The sequence below is a fragment of the Phocoena sinus genome, chromosome 11 (assembly GCF_008692025.1).
Source record: "Phocoena sinus isolate mPhoSin1 chromosome 11, mPhoSin1.pri, whole genome shotgun sequence".
NCBI classification, from domain to species: Eukaryota; Metazoa; Chordata; class Mammalia; order Artiodactyla; family Phocoenidae; genus Phocoena; species Phocoena sinus.
The window spans coordinates 33,292,242-33,309,121 of record NC_045773.1 but is presented as its reverse complement, the minus strand read 5'-3'; the positions used below and the strand labels follow the sequence as shown (position 1 = coordinate 33,309,121).

Genomic DNA, 16,880 nt, shown 5'->3' with positions numbered 1-16,880 from the left:
TTAAATTTGCAGTTTTCTAATTTCTCATAAGGATCCTTTCACAGCCAAAAATGTACAACCAAAACAGAAACAAGCCTGCAACTAATGACACAGGGACGCTCTGCGCTTCATTTTCAACCCGTATAATTCATTTCGACAGCATGACAGGAACCTAAAGCACTATATTCCACACCGCCAATGAACTGCTTTAGTAGGAAGAGGGCAAAACTGCATCCAAGTGAGAATTAACAGTGGATACCTTAAAAATTCAATTTTAGGGGCTTCCCTGGTGGCGCAGTGGTTGAGAGTCCGCCTGACGATGCAGGGGACGCGGGTTCGTGCCCTGATCTGGGAGGATCCCACATGCCGCGGAGCGGCTGGTCCCGTGAGCCACGGCTGCTGAGCCTGCGCGTCCGGAGCCTGTGCTCCGCAAGGGGAGAGGCCACAACAGTGAGAGGCCCACGTACAGCAAAAGAAAAAAAAAATTCAATTTTATATTTTAAGGCTGGAATAATTTCCATCTCTTCCTCCAAAATATTCTTTATCAAATTTGGATTTGGGGCATAGCATAATGTAAGCTTATAATCAGAAGTCAGGGCAGATCCCAGAGTCACAGGGTGAGAGAAGGAAATACTACTATGCCTATCATAAACATTTTTCAAGTTTGCTTCACATCAATGTTTTTAATGAGGTGCAATTTTTTAAAAACTATATCAGAAGTAGAACTTTCTTGGCCAATCTTTCTAACAGAACTATTTTTTTAATCAAGTAGCAGGTGTAAAGTCATTTTAAGATGCCCAGGTGAATTTTTATTCAGCAAAGATAATATAATGCTTAATAAAGCATCATTATAGTTTGTTCAACCTCAACCTGCAATCAAAGAGCTGATTGCAAAATTCAGCTATCAGCGTTGTAAACTGCCTCTATCAGCATTTGCCCAAGTCTCATAAAATACTAATTCTTTGCAATGTTAATAGCTGTTCAGGGGCGGGGGTGGGGGGGATTTCTTTTGTCAAATGATTTGGAGACATTTTAAAGAACATTAAACAGTTTTCTTGATCCCAGCACTTCTCACTGTCTTTAATATGCTAATATGCACCGTGACTCTGCAAGTGAGGGAGATAGTACCTATTATTTTCCAAAGGCATTTGACAAACTGAACACTTTTTTCTAATAGTATCTCATAGAACTTCACTTTCATAAATGTGTTTGGGAAATGTAAACCTAGATAATATCAACCAGGTTTTTGTCAAATTATTCTTTGTCTATTTTCCCACAGCTCAGTATGACCCACACAGTTGAGGGGGGAAAACAGCCTCTATTGACATAGTGGCTTATTAAAATAATAGTCTACTTCACAAATAATTACATTTAAAAGCCACATAGCTCCTGCCCTTGAGAAATAAGTCTGTAACCCAAGTAGGTCAATTCTGAGGAGTTCCTGCATTGTTTATCTTGTGTCCAGACTGTCACAGTGCTAATCTTTATCTTATACCAAAAAAGTAACAATTGGTGGATGTATTATTATAACCGACTACTCTAAAGAAAGAAAACAATATTTTAGTGCACCCTACAAAAGTCTTCAAAAAATGGCAGTCCTTGCAATTCAGATGGAAAACAGAATGAGTTCTTCGAATAAATATTTAAAACCACATATTATACTACAGGGCTGGTACTGAAGGAGACGAATTTCCCCCATTTTCCTGGATTCCCAACTCGAAGACATCCCTACCACTGACACGAACGCTCTATGTGGGCAGCAGCATTGACAGTGGGACCATGAACTACCCTCTCAGATGGCACTTTTAATTCATCACATGTATGCATCCTTCAGTTAGTCCCAGGACCCCAGGATTTCAGAGTTGAAAGGGCCCTTATCCCAATATAAGCCTCTTGTTTTGTAGACAAAAAAGCAGACTCGGAGAGAACAAAAATCCCTTGCTCAAAGTCACACAGCTAATTATAGACCGAGCCTAGAATAGAATCCAGATCCTCAACTCCCTTGGTACTTTCATCTCTTGCTCACTCAGACACTAGAAGCCCCACTGCAGAGCTGTGCTACATAAGGCCTTCTGGAGCTTCTGCTGTGGCTCACCAAGTCTGCAGCTACAGAAACATCCTCATTGTTACCTCTTTCAAACCTTCCATCCCGGAACAAGCAACAGCCCAGGAACACACTCTCTACTTTACTTACAGAAGCTGCTGCAAATAAGATGCCTGGGAAAAACACCTTTAGTCAGAAGAAAAGATCTTGAGATATTCAAGGGTAAAAGAATTTTATCATACTGATTGTTAAATGCCCAGCAGGTAGCACAGCACCTGGCACACAAAAGTCCTCAAAAAACATCAGTGGGACTGCTTGCTGAACTGAGGCAACATGAAGGCAGAGCTTTAGAAGCTTTTAAGAAGCATTTAAGTCTATCCCATTAATTAAAAGAAGTTTAACCAGTACTCTATAAAATCCATGTGAAGCCTCCTTACCCGAGGTTATGTCATCTAACTTTTCTACCTGTTTTTGGAGTAGCCTGGCCATTATTTTCACTGTTGCTATAGTTACTGTAGTTGAGACCTGAGGAAAAATGCCAGCTCTTTCTCTTGTTTAACATCACCAAGTCTCAATCTTCTCACCTGTAAAAATGGCTTCAAAGATGGTAGCAATCTGATTTGTTTGTTGGGAAGTTCAAACAAGTCAATGTGTATACAGAGCAATTTGGCCAACTAGGCTTGGTTTTTAACAGCTGCTTGTATTGAGAAAATTATGAAAGCTGGGTGGGCAAGAATCCTGAGATCAGATGTGTTTGTCTGTTGTGGGTGTCAAAGGGGAGAGGGCAACATACATACTGGATACTGGCTGTAGATGCAGTGGTGCGCTGCCCAGATTCCTCTTCAGGGCTGAGAAACTCGCTCCCCAGCTGCCAGGGACATGCCCTCCCTGAGAGCTGCCTTGCCCTCCCCAGGGGTTATGTGCATCCATTGACTGTTGATGAGGGGTTACAAAGGCCCAGCCCTCTCATCTCAACTGGGCTCAACTCCATCCAAAAGGCCACCCCAACTCCAGAAGAACTGATAGGAACTGCTGAGGCTTTTGCTACAACTACACTACAGTTCAGTTTCTTCCCGTGCCCAATCCTGCTTCCCTCCCTTCCTGAGAGCACTCCCAACCAACCCCCTGCATATTAATCTCAGATTCTACATTTCCCAAGGAACTCAACCAAAGACATTATCCTTGGCCTAGTTCATTGCTCAGTAAAAAGTAGCAGCTATCGTTGTTACTGTTGAATTCTCTAAGCAATCCATACTTGTTTTCCATGATAAGAGACTTCCTGAGTCTCTTTATGGGTGACCAGACTCTGTGAATGAGAAAAAGTGGCAAAGATAGAAAAACTTAAACCAATTTTTATTTATCATCTAAAGTATCCTAAGCTTCACAGACAGTTCTCATAGCAATTTTCTTCACTGCCAATTTGCCGCTTCTTTATTTATTCTATCTTGAAAGAATATCTTGTTTATAAAATATGCATAAAGCTTAGTTTATTGTGAGGGGTAATTTTATGTTGTCTTAGACAGTCAATCTAAAATCCAGCACTGAGGGAGCACAGGCCTGATCTTTGGACCTTTGGGTTAATGGTTCAAATCCTACTAAAGGCAGATGTATCTTATGGAACCAGAGGTCTGCACAAACAGCATTGGACAAGAATGCAGAAGGCCTGGGGTCTGGTCTCCCTTTGGCCAATAACTCCTTCTGGGATCTTGGGCAGGTCGTTTGCCTTTGCTGGGCCCTACTTTCCTCATCAGCAAAACAACGGGCTGGTATTAAACAAAGTCTATGGTCCTTTCTAGTAAGAAAAACTTATGATGGCTTAACCTTGCAGGGTTTTTTCAGGCAACATAAATAAGAAGTGAGGGAGAGTGTAAGAGCAGAGAAATTAAAAATGTCATAAATCCAGATCACCAACTTCCCAAACACGTATTACAGGAGAGACTATTAAGTGAACAGGAACAAGATTTTAGAGTTGTATTTTTTTTTTTTGCAAGATTTCCATCTAAATCATTGCCCATGTCATTGATTGTCATTTCCATAATCTGGAGTGTTTGAATATACAGCTTAGCAATGCTTTGGACAAGCCGTAAGTCAAAGTTAACATTTTTTTAAATTAACCATGCCCAGGTCTCCACATTGGCCAGCGATGGTCTGAAATACCAACATCTATTAGAAAGAGGTTATTGATGTCAGGGTGACATGCACTGTGATCTGTAGGTGCCCCCATGACTAACCCCTGGTAGCCATATCTCAGGGTAAACCTGCCATAGTTACCCTGGCCAGGAAGAGCTGGTTTAACTGGACTGGCTTTTTTGATGCATGCTGAACACGATTGCCCCTAGGGATTACCGAATCCCAGAATCCCACGTGCGCGAGTCATTATGTAAATTCTACCTTTGAAAAAATAGTAAGGTGTGCCATCAGAACTTTTTTCTTCTTCCAGTCCCCTTGCCTTCAAAGTGTAGTAATGCCTTCATTGTGTCTACTTTGAAAATTATACTGCACATGGTATGGATTCAAGCAGAATAGAAGAAAAACATACTCCCAAGTACACACCTTAAAAATCTCACTTCTCAGTGGCTTTTAAAGCATGATTTCTGGTTCACAAACTTTCACCTGGGAAAGGAATATCACCCCATGAAAGAACTTTGAGAAGCACACAGGGCTCTAGCTGAGCTGCATTATTGTTATTATTGGCTAACTTGATCACCAGCAGTGATTTTAATAAACATATAAAAATGATGTCTCCAGTTTACAGCCCAAACCTCACCTCAAAATAAACCCAGAGGTCAAAGTTAAACAGAGGAAAAGCAGACTCTACAAAGCAAGCCCCCCTTTCCCTAGAGCTGAAGCACACCCTTCCTTTGGCACATCTATGTCTGCGTCTAATTCTCACTGGAGATCATACTAGGATGCAGGTTGCCTTCCCCTTATCAATTTGTATTTCTGGGACCAAAGGCACAAAAATGGGATAATATTAAAAAAAAGTCTCATCCTCCTAAGGAACCTCCACCTAAATGAATAAGATTATCAGATCATTCTAGCAAGATTTCTTTTTCCAGCCCCCATCCCCTCAAGCTTTGTTATTCCAGACCATTCAAGACGCTACTCCCATTTTAACAGTGATTTCATCTGACAAATATGTTACATTTCATTCTGCAGGATCTTCTGTCTTTGACAAACATCCACTTTGCTGAGAACTGCCGAAGAGGCACAAATGGAGCGAAACATGAAAACCCTGCAGCAAAGAATAATGAACTCCACTCTGTCTCCAGGGGGTAATTTAGTAGGTAGATTAGGCAACACTTGATTAAGGGTAAACCTCTCTTTTCCACAGAAATATATTGTGTTTGTACAGAGGGCCTATATGAAGTGGAGGATTAGGTCACAAATCCTCAGGAAAAAGCAGAAGACATTTCTCAGAAGAAATATGCAAGTTACTGCACGTCTGGAAAAACAAGTAATACTTTATTGGGAGGAAAGAAGAAAAACTCCACATACAACAGTTTTATTTACACGATTTCACTTGGCTTCTTGGAGCATTTGTAACAAATGGTTAGCTCCCAAATACATTGCACAGGATGCCTTGTCACCCCTGACAGTCTGTGCCTTACTACAAAGAGTAACTGACTTCAACTCAAGGCTACTAGAAACTGATTGTCAAATAAGATTTTCTGAGAATGCCTACAGGGACCTGCTACAACAAAAGTCATTTTTTGGCTCATGGGGGATTATAGTGTGAAAGAAAAACAAATGTCAAAATAAATCCCCAAGAAAAGAAAGCACTTCTGTACTAACCGGCAGTCCCCCTCGCCAATGTTCTGTGTCCTCCACAGACCTGCAAATACTTGTGTATTTCTCATCGTCTGAAACCATGAACAGATTTGGAAATGTTGGATGAAGCTCAGTCCACATGTCAACAACACGATGGAATTTATCCATAATTTAATGGAACTTCCCAATCTCTACCCATCAAGGTAGAAAATCACAAGACAAAAGAAATAAAACACCTCGGAGTATTAAAAAAAATCATATTAAGTTCTAATGAAAATTTGAACAAATGTGGATTTTTCTTTTAAACCTATGTTAGGATGACTTTTCTCATCTTTCCATATGTTGAACAAGACGGCTGAAATGGAGCCTTCCTAAATCACTCTACACCATGCCAACAGAACAGCCATGGAAAACTAGGAACTAAATAATCATATTTTGACAATGATGAATCTCTTAACTCTGCTGGTCAGGTTTCTTCCAATGGCAGTCGTTAGAAGTGTACCATAACACATGAACATAGATCACAGTTACAGTAACAATTTTAAGCTTAGGGAATTGAACTTAACTCAGTGACTTAGAGAGATGAATATATAGATATAAGGCTTAAAAACTGCTGCTTAAAAACGTACGTGTCCCTCTGTGAAGAAAAAACTTAGCAAAGCTTGGGAACTTCATAAAGAACTATATGTTTTGCTGAAATCTACGCATTTTTGAGGTTTATGTTGTTTGTTACACTCCGTCTGTTAGCCGATTCCAACTCTAATTGGAGGAGCAAAGTAAAGGAAGTCCCATTGGAAAAAAGATATGGACGCACAGAGCTGCACAAATTGAAAAATAAAATTGTCTTTCTAGGTTTTTTTTTATTTTTTAGAACTTTACTAAAAGGACAAGAACAAATGGGAACATTCATTTGCTTTTTAAACTGATCACACTTGCGTTTAACCACTGGAAGAGAAGAAACTTTACAGTTCCCTGGGAACCTATAATTTGGAAACGGAAGCATACAAGAACAGACTTTAGTTTTCAAGCAATAAATTGAAGAGAATTCTGCAGACATACAACAGAAAAGAAGCATAAAATATTGGCGCATGTATTTCTTAGAATGTTAGTTCATTAACTCGATAAGCTGCACAGGGAAAAATGCAGCCAAAATCTACAAAGATGTCCACTGGGACTTCAAATTGGCATATTTACTCAGCAAGAAATAGCTAGAGGTCGGCAGGTGGGGAATGCACCCCATTCTGGTAATGACGATTTAGGGTGAATCTTCGGCAAAACACCTTGTTGAAAAATGTTCATGTGGGCTCTAGTGGGATACACAGAAGCCCAAAGCTCCAAGGCCAGTCATAAATATTATGCTCTATAATCTGTGTCCTGGGAAACAGTTCTAAAGAATTATACAAGAAAATCATGATCTTTCACATCTTACTTTCACACACAATTCAACATAAACTTGAAAAATGTTTTAATTTTTCCTCTTATTGGCCAAAATGGTTTTTTAATGCTTTATTGGAAACTTTCATTTACTGGTGTGTGCTCTATATCTGTATTACTCATCAGTGTAAAATAATTGCAAAGTATTTGTTGGGTGATACTCCCAATGGTCACTGTCTTCTATGTTTGAAAGCTCATTATCAGTCTCTCTGGGAGAAAGCTCTAATAACTGAATGCCACACACATCAGGTACTATGCTAGGCTCTTTCATAAACCTCATCTTATTTAACCCACCCATGGACGTAGAGAGTGTAATCCCCACTTACAGATGAAAAAAGTGAGGGTCAGAGAGATTCTCTGCCTTACTCAAGGTCCTGAGCTAAAAATAGTAAGGGCCACTATTGGAACACCAGACAGTTCAGCTCCATGGGTCTTTATCTTTCCCTTCCTGCTCTCTTTGCCAATTCTCAAAAAAAATTTTTTTTAGAACTTAAATTAAGAACACTCTCTATTCCTATAGATTGTGGGTATTCCTCTGGGGAACAATAACTCAAGCTACTCAAGGTATTTTCTGACACAAAAAAAAAACCCTCACACAAACACGCTGAACTGCCGTCTGTCTTCGATGGGTCAAGCTGATCTAGCTAGGGTGCACTCTTAGTCTCTTTATTTATACCACATGAAACCAGTGGGATCAGAGCATGAGGTTGTGTAACAGAGGCTGCAAACCAATGGTCAATTCACCAGCACGTGCTTCACTGGACCCATAGAGTGCTTTAAAAAATTGAACCAATTTTCTAAACTCCATGGATTGCACATAAAAATTCACATTTTATGACAGACAGAAGGTCCCTCAACCCTAGGCCCACCTTTGTGGCAACATCCAGCCAAAGCTTAGTGGTCCCAGCTCCTTTCGATGAGGCATGGGCTCTTGAGTTCCCTCAGTCTCCTTCACTCTCAATTACATCCATAAACTAAGGCCACTGTAGCTGTAATTTTTCATTATATTTATGTTATTGTTTTTCCTATAATAGAGAAATGTTTCTCCAAACCTTATCTCTTTTAACAGATTGAGTGACTGGTCTCAATTCTTCACCCTTCCTTGTATCTACTTCTTTACAATGTTTTCTTCATGGACAGAGTACACTTCCCCAATCCTTGACTATTAGCTTATACATGTGTCTTGAAGTGGGGTGAAAAATCATAATGTTAAAGACTAGGCCTTATGAGGCCTAGCATGCTTTTGCTTACTGTCTTGTGCCTCTGCTACCGTCATCAGAAGAGTTTCCCTTGGGTTGCTGATGCCCCTCCAGCCTGAGTCTCAGACTAAACACATGTGGAACAGAGCTGCCCTGGCCACCCACAGACCTTGAGTGAGAAGCAGACGTGCCCACACTAGGCCCCCCTGGAGCAACTGAGCTACTCTGTCCACCTAAAAATCTGTGAGAATAACTACTAATGCTTTAAAGTCAATGAGTTTGGGGGTGATTTGCTACACAGCATTATTATGGCAATTGCTAACTGATACATCTCTACCAAAAAAAAAAAAAAAAATACAAGCTGAAAGAACCAGACGTCATAAATTTTCTTACATGCAAACATGTTTCTTACTTATATGAACAGCTTGGACCCTGAAGGCATTTGAGTTTGCAATTCCTGACATAAAACTATAAACTTAGCAACTAAAGACGGGTGAGCTTGTGAAACGTTTCTTAGCATTACTATATTTCTAGGTTTGACTGAAATGGCCCAGTTTTTGCCTACATCCTGGTTTGGAAAATAAATAACATGGTCACTCTATCTACATTCAAATTTGTCTCCAATTTTCATACCAACTGGATGAATCTCTTTGACCTCTCTTTGGAGCCTAAGTGAACAGCTATTATTATTGCAGGCAGTACTTTGCCTGAGATTTTTCTGGATGTAATACCTATTTGGTTGGTTGAAATCATGAAGTCAGGGTGTCCAACCATTACAAAATGCTGGTGTAGAATCAATCACATTTAGTAAGTGCCAATCCCACATCTACCAACCAGTCAACCAACCAACCAACCAAACCCAGTTGACTGATCCTTAAAGGGATTAATAGGCTAACTTATAAACAGGAAGTACTTAAAACAACAGTAATACTGAAAAATCAAGTGCCCCCAGAAAGGAAAGTTCTGTCTTCAGAAGGCAGTAATTACTGCATCTGAGTACATCTGCTTAACAATCCAGGAAAGTGGGAGTTTCACTCTCTATTAACCTTAACCAGAGACATTTTCATCAAAATTAATCGTGATTACTTTTTATTGCATTTCAAATGCTATCCTTTATTTGGGGTGGTCAGGAATGCAACTAAGCAATTCCAGACCATGCTATCTTTTATGAATATGCCTATGAGGTAGTTATCAAGGCCCCTCATGAAAATACTGCTATACTTAAGTTCATGGGCCAAAACAAGACATTAATTTCCATAACTAGATGTGTCCTAAGAAAAAATTACTATATATAGAAAAAACAAAAACTTTGATGCTCAGTGCATATCAGAGTAGAAGTATATAAATACCCATGCATGTAATAAATATTCTAAAAAATGTTTCTTTTATCTTTTCCTTGTTACTATAATAACAGTTCATCATTAACACTTATTTTGACCATAGCTTATGCCAAGTACAGTTCTAAATGCTTTATATGCATTGACTCTTTAATCCTCACAATAACTCTGGAGTAGATTCAATTATTATTCTCATTTTACAGATGAGGAAATTGAGGCTTAGGGAAGTTAAGTAGCCTGCTCAAGGACGCTCAGCTAGTAAAATTTAAAGCTTGAATCCCAGGCACTCTAGCTCCAGAGTCAGCTAAGAAAGGTAACAACAACACTTAACTTCATTGCCACCATGACCAACTGGTCTATTGTGTTTTGTGCTCTGACTGTACCTTGCTCTCTGCAGCCTCTGTACTTTCTCTGATAGTTCTCCTGGCTGGTGAGCCTTCTCTACTGCTCTGTCCCTTCCATGTCAAACTTATTCACCTCCAATCCCATCAATCCCATGAAGTCTCTCTGCCACTCCACAGTTTTCTTACTTTCCTCTCTTAATTCTCCAGAACTCTCACTATTTGAAGACAGTCGGATCTGGATTTCAGTCCTGACTTTGCCACTTATTAGCTAAATAATTTTGGGCAAGTTACTTAACCTCTAACGGCCTTCTTCTTCTCATATATCAAATGGTAGTGAATATACCCCTTATTATGGTTATAGTGGATCTCTGTGATTTTACCTGCCTAGCACCTGTTCTGAACAGAACTCCTCTCTTTCTTGTGGGAGATCACCTGTCCTCAATCTCAGCCCAGCAGATTTGGGTGAGGTTAACCCTTTCCCCCTAGGTTCCAGGTAATCATATAACTTGATCCTGGCCTGGCCAATTTATTTATTCTATCGGCCTTTGAATTTTTGCTAGAATTACTCAGAAAGATCCTTTCTCCTCCCCATGTGGTGGCTGCACTTATAGAATGTAGGCTGGCTGCTGGTGGCCATAGTTGGCATCACTGTGGACAGCCTGAGACTCAAGGCAACAAAGAGCAAAGCATGCCTGTGAGTAGAATGAAGACAGATTCCTGATGCCATTGCTTGAATATCTGCATGTAGTCAGACCTGAATTCCTCTCCTGGTCTTTTCAGTTTATTAAGCCAACAGATTCCCCCCAACTTTTTTTTTTTTTTTTTTTTGCTTAGTTCAAGTTGTTGTGTTCCTGTCACTTGGAAATAAGACTCCCAACTAACCCAGTTGACATAAGAATTTAATAGGTGCTATAAAGTACATAGCACAGTACACAGCACACTGAAAATTCAATAAATGGTATCCACTACTGTTATTGTTCCTCTACATTAGTTTCTTGAAGGCAGGAAGACCTGAAGTCAGATCTATGTCCACCCCTTACTAGGATGCCACTTCATAACTTTTCTGAGACTCTAGTATTACCTTATATAAAATTGCCAGCATTATTGTTGAGGAATAAATAAGAATACATGTCTGACAAGGCAACAAAATTCTGCAAATTTTAGTTATTATTATCTCAGTTTGTAGGCTCTAATATAACATCTCATAAGATTCATGGGAGAATTAACAACCAAAACCCTGGGTGTCAAAAACACTGAGGAAGCCATGGATTCAAATAAACTACCAGTCCATCTTAAGATGATACCAGGAGTGTAAAAAGGACCTGATGCTACTATCATGCTATCCAAATCAGGCATCGATGTAAAGGGGCTTCACTGACACCATTAAGGCACCTCCAGGACACAGAGAAAAAAGAAACTAATACTGACTAAGTAACCACCTTGGGCCATGTTCTGTGCAAGACATTTCCTTGGACTTCCTACTCTGGAATAATTATTTATTTCTCTTTTGGTCAATTAAAAAAATGAATTATGAGTACATATTGAAATTATCTAACTTCTTCTATCTCCAAGGAGGAAACCTAATATATAACTAGAGAAAGACACTAATTAATAAGCAGAATTTAACATGAACTCTGGCCAACTCGAACTTGAACTGCTCTGTTTAAAGGCACACTGGAATAAATAAAGGGACTTCAAAGCAAATGCCCTGTTTTAGCTTGAATGTTTTATTGAACACATGGGGAGAGCTCTTTTGCCAAAAACAGGGATGGTTAATGAGGAAAAATTGGTGTTTTCCATCAGCCGGTTGGTTTCCGAGATAGGCCATCCATTCAGAGATAACTATATTCCACAGAAAAGACAGAATAATGATCACAGCCTTGGAGTTTTGAACAAAACAAAACCAGTTCTGTAAACTGTCTGAAGTCAGTTTAATGCATTCTCTTCCAAATACTTTCTGTGATAATACTCATACATTTCCCTTCTGACACCAAAACAAGTTCAATATAATTCTAAAAGGAAGACATTTCTGTTTGAAGCTTCTTGCCAAATCTATAACTGCAGCCCTTGCCTTTTAAGGTGAGGTACGGGAACCAAGAGACTGTGTGTAGCATTACGGTAGTCTCCACCGTAGCCAGCCTTTCTTGGGCACTATTTTGAAAATGATGCTTTGAACTCGGAAAGACCTATTGGGCTCCCTGGGAGTACACTGTTAGTGCTGGACTCAGAGCAAAGGCAAGTCCACCATTTCCATGCATATTTTCCCACAGCAAGGAGTATATGTTGGAGGGAGTCAATCTCCAATTATTTAAGGGTTAAGAGGAGAAGGCTGGGCTCACCTGCAAATGCTGAGAGTTGTCCGCCATGCTATCCTCTCGCCTGCGGACTTCTTCCAGTAACTGGGCATTCTTCTTTTTTTCCAACTGTTGATTGTGCTTGAGGTTGGCCACCTTCTTATTCTGATCCTTCATATGCCTGAGAAAAGTCAGCACAGTTTGGTTAAATTCAACCAGTGGAAGATAATGTGTTATCATAATAGAAATACTAAGTATAGAATATTTTGCTGTGGGTTCAGAAAAATTTCGGACCTGAGAATGTTCCATTCATTCAACCACAAGTACGTCTTGAGCACTCACTCAATGCCAGGTGCCAGAATGGCAGTGAGGCGGCAGTGGTGAATGAGAAAGGTAAAGTCTTCATCTTCCTCATGGAGCTTGGAGTCCAGTGGGGGAGACAGACAAGTACCAAGGAGACACAACTTAGGATTCCTAATGTTGAAGGAAATAAATAGGATGCTGTGAGAGATGATGATGTGCATTATGTGTGGACAGGCAGTGGGGTGTGGGAATGACTGCAGTCACTGTGGCCAGGGAAACCTCCCTAAGGAGACGAGACTATGGGTGAGACTCGAAGGATCCAGCCAAGGAGACACTAGTGGAGGAGTTCCTCAGGTAGAGAGAACAGCAGGTGCAATTCCCAAGGCAGGAAAGACCACAGTTACTTCTACAAACTGGAAGGTTGACATGAGGCTAGTCCAGGCAAGGCGGGGGTGGGGTGGGGTGGAAGCGTGGGCAGGAAGGGGCGGGGTTGGGGGAGAAGTGAGGTAGGAAAGGGGACTGCAAAGGTAGGTGGGACTCAGTGCACAGAGGCCCCTGTGGTCTGTGATGGGGCATTTACTTTCTTCTAAGTGGTTGCTTTTCTAATTACTATTATTCTTTTGGATCACATTCCTATTTTGAGATCATAATCTATTACTTTGATTTTAAAATAATAATTACAAGGCTCCAATCAAATACACTGTCATCACTTAGCTCAAACAGAATAACACTTTGGCTAATCACCATGTTAAATAAAGCCCGGGTGCTTGGAATAAAAGATCTTAATGAATCTATAGGATGTCAAAGTGCAAAATCATAAAGTGATCAAGTGAGTAAAAGACTAAAGACAGAGGACAGGTTAAAAAAACGTGTGTGTGTTGGAGGGAGTTACAGACTTAATGTGGACTATTTCACCAGTAGTGTTTAGCAAAACATTCCACAGATTTAGGCAACCATGTCGACAGCAGCTGCTATAAATCTAATCCAACACATGAGCAGGCAGGAGGGCAGTACAGAGAGCTCAGAAGCAGTGATTCCAGAAAAGGAGAGCCACAGAGCAGAATCACTTGGGGTCCTTGCTAATCCCTCTGTCCCCTCTCCCCAGCATTGCTGAGTCAGCGACTGTTACTGAGCCCTGACTCCCGAAAGAAGCGTACTGAGAATCACTGCTCTTGCAAAGTTATGAATGAGATGAAAACTAGATGATACGCAGCAAACATGTCCAGAGGAAACCACTAATAACCAGGTGGAAGTCACGCTCAACGAGAAACCCTTATTTCTAGTTCTCATAAAATTATATACTCCCCTACTCCCTCCCACTCCAAGAAAATGAAGTTCAAGAGAATTGTTGATTAAGCCAAAAAATCTATTAGAAATCCTGCTAATAAAAATATTCAGAACACTTTGGCTCCTTATAAATATTTACAGAACCAACTGAAGCAGTGATTTTAGTATTCCTGGTGGCACTTATTAAGGGGGTAAAAGGTGAGGTAGAATAACCATCTTCTTAGTCATTATTTGGATCGGATAATCACTGTCTGATAGTTCTCAGTTTTACAGGATACAGTACTGCATACATATGAAACTATGAACTAAGTCTACTCACTAATCTACTTTTAGGAGATTGTCTTTTGGTTACTATAAAGATGTTAAGAAAGACCTTTTGCTTCCTCATTGAAAAAGAATATAGTAGTTCCAAAGCTCATGCTAACCCAGGGCAAGCACATTTTCTAGTTGCTTAGGAAATAAGATCAGTGCTCAGTAACAGAATGTGATGGAGAGGTCAGTAATATTAGTGAGGTGGTTTAATTAGAGAACATCTTTATAAAGAAATATTTTTATTACTTTGAAATACACACTTACACAGAGCTAATTGCTAAATATTTCCCCTGCAAGTACCAGTGATAAATAAAATTGATTATTATTACAAACATCATTTGCACTGTTAAAAAACTCCCATATAGTTCTTGGAGCAGTTTGAACATATTAGACCTTACCTCCTGGGATATTACATGTTTTTTCAATCCAAAAACAAAAAAACAAATTCAAAATCCATGAATCCCTGAAAGCTTTCCTGAATTAAGAATGAGTAGCTAAGAAAAACGAGAAGCTGAAGTTCAGACTCTGTGATGGAGGCTGATCATCAGCATTCTCCAACCATCCCTTCAAATACTGTCTTACTTAGGACACCAGTGATTAGAAAAGAAAAGCTGGGTTTTGAATGGCACTGCTTAGGATTTGGGCCAATTAGATCAGTGCAGAGTAAGGTGATAAAAATGACCATCTTGTCTCTGTACACGTGAACATCAAGAGATACATACACAGTGTTCAAACTCCTTTGCAGGAATGCTATGGTTCTCAAATGTATTTCTAGCATTGGAAGTGTTTCTTCTAGTAAAAGCATACTTGAAAGTTAAAAAGGGAAGGAAAAATTGCTCTGCCAGAGGTAGGATAGAGGTAAGGAGTAGGGGGTGCCTAGGAACAGGTGATCAGCACCTCACCTACTACACAATCTCTCTCAGGTGGCCCTCAGGGAAGCCACAAGTTTGCCCGAAGCACAGGTCAGAAACAGCAATTTACAGAGTAGGAGGAGAGACAGGGAAGCAGATAGAGAAGTCAGGAAATTTAAAAATGTGAGATACCTTGGAGAAGAGTAAATGCACCCACAGAAGCTCACTAGAAGGAATGACCATAGTGAGTTTTGCTACTAATAAACTTGACATTTCCAAGAATAAAATCTGTAAGTGACTTAACAGTCCTCTTACCACCTGCAAGAGTAAATTCACACTGCATAAATCCTGCTAAACTCAGTACAGATCTCAATTGTCTCTAATTTAAGAAGGCAGAGCTCCTGGGGGTACAGACTGCAAAGCCCTCTGGCAATACTGCCTCAGGGGAAGGTGTCATTGACACCCACTTCCCAAACTCCCACCCACTAGGCAACTCAGGCATTCCAAGGCTATGCCAGAGACTGACCTACTCCATGTTTGGGAAAAGAAAGTTTTTTTTGGAGTGAACTATTTGTGAAAGGAAACACCATTAAAAATATATCCAAGACACAGTTTTTCTTTTAAAAAGCAGTTACGGGATCGGGGGGTGGATAGAGGTTAGTTGGAGAGCACAGTGATAGGGTCAGTTTTCAATGTTTGCCTTAAATTGACCAGTTTCATAAAGCAAGTCATGTCACTTTTCAAAATTCAGCCATCATTAAGAAATTTGGACTAAATTTAAAAATTCCAACAGGTATCAAGATCAACAATGGCTACCATATTAAGAATGAATGCCTGACGTTTCTCCAAAGAAGACATACAGATGGCTAACAGGCACGTGAGAAGATGCTCAACATCACTAATTATTAGAGAAATGCAAATCAGAACTACAATGAGGTACCATCTCACACCAGTCAGAATGGCCATCATTAAAAAGTCTACAGGGGCTTCCCTGGTGGTGCAGTGGTTGAGAGTCCCCCTGCTGATGCAGGGGACACGGGTTCGTGCCCCGGTCCGGGAGGATTCCACATGCCGTGGAGCGGCTAGGCCCATGAGCCATGGCCGCTGAGCCTGCGCGTCCGGAGCCTGTGCTCCGCAACGGGAGAGGCCACAACAGTGAGAGGCCCGCGTACCGCAAAAAAAAAAAAAAAAAAAAAAAAGTCTACAAGTAACAAATGCTGGAGAGGGTGTGGAGAAAAGGGAACCCTCCTACACTGATGGTGGGAATGCAAATTGGTGCAGCCACTATGGACAACAATACGGAGGTTCCTCAAAAAAATAAAAATAGAGTTGCCACATGATCCTACAATCCCACTCCTGGGCATATATCTGGAGAAAACCATAATTCCAAAACATACATGCACCCCAATGTTCACTACAGCACTGTTTACAATAGCCAAGATATGGAAGCTACCAAAATGTCCATTGACAGATGAATGGATAAAGAAGATGTGGTTGGTGTGGGTGTGGGTGTGGGTGTGTGTGTGTGTGTGTGTGTGTGTGTGTGTGTGTAATGGAATAGTACTCAGCCATAAACAAGAATGAAATTATGCCTTTTGTGGCAACATGTGTGGACCTAGAGATTATCATACTAAGTGAAGTCAGAAAGAGAAAAAAAAATACCATATGATATCACTTAGAAGTGGAATCTAAAATATGACACAAATGAACTTATCTATGAAACAG

General features: G+C 40.3%; 1 protein-coding gene across 1 annotated transcript in view; it reads right to left on the bottom strand.

Annotated features, from left to right (window-relative positions):
- The window catches only part of ERC2 (ELKS/RAB6-interacting/CAST family member 2), a 1,048,627-nt gene that overhangs the window by 448,276 nt on the left and 583,471 nt on the right, over window positions 1-16,880 (bottom strand). The window contains exon 12 of the mRNA XM_032647533.1: window positions 12,448-12,583. Within this exon, the coding sequence (XP_032503424.1) occupies window positions 12,448-12,583 (136 nt within the window). The remainder of the gene's footprint in view (window positions 1-12,447; window positions 12,584-16,880) is intronic.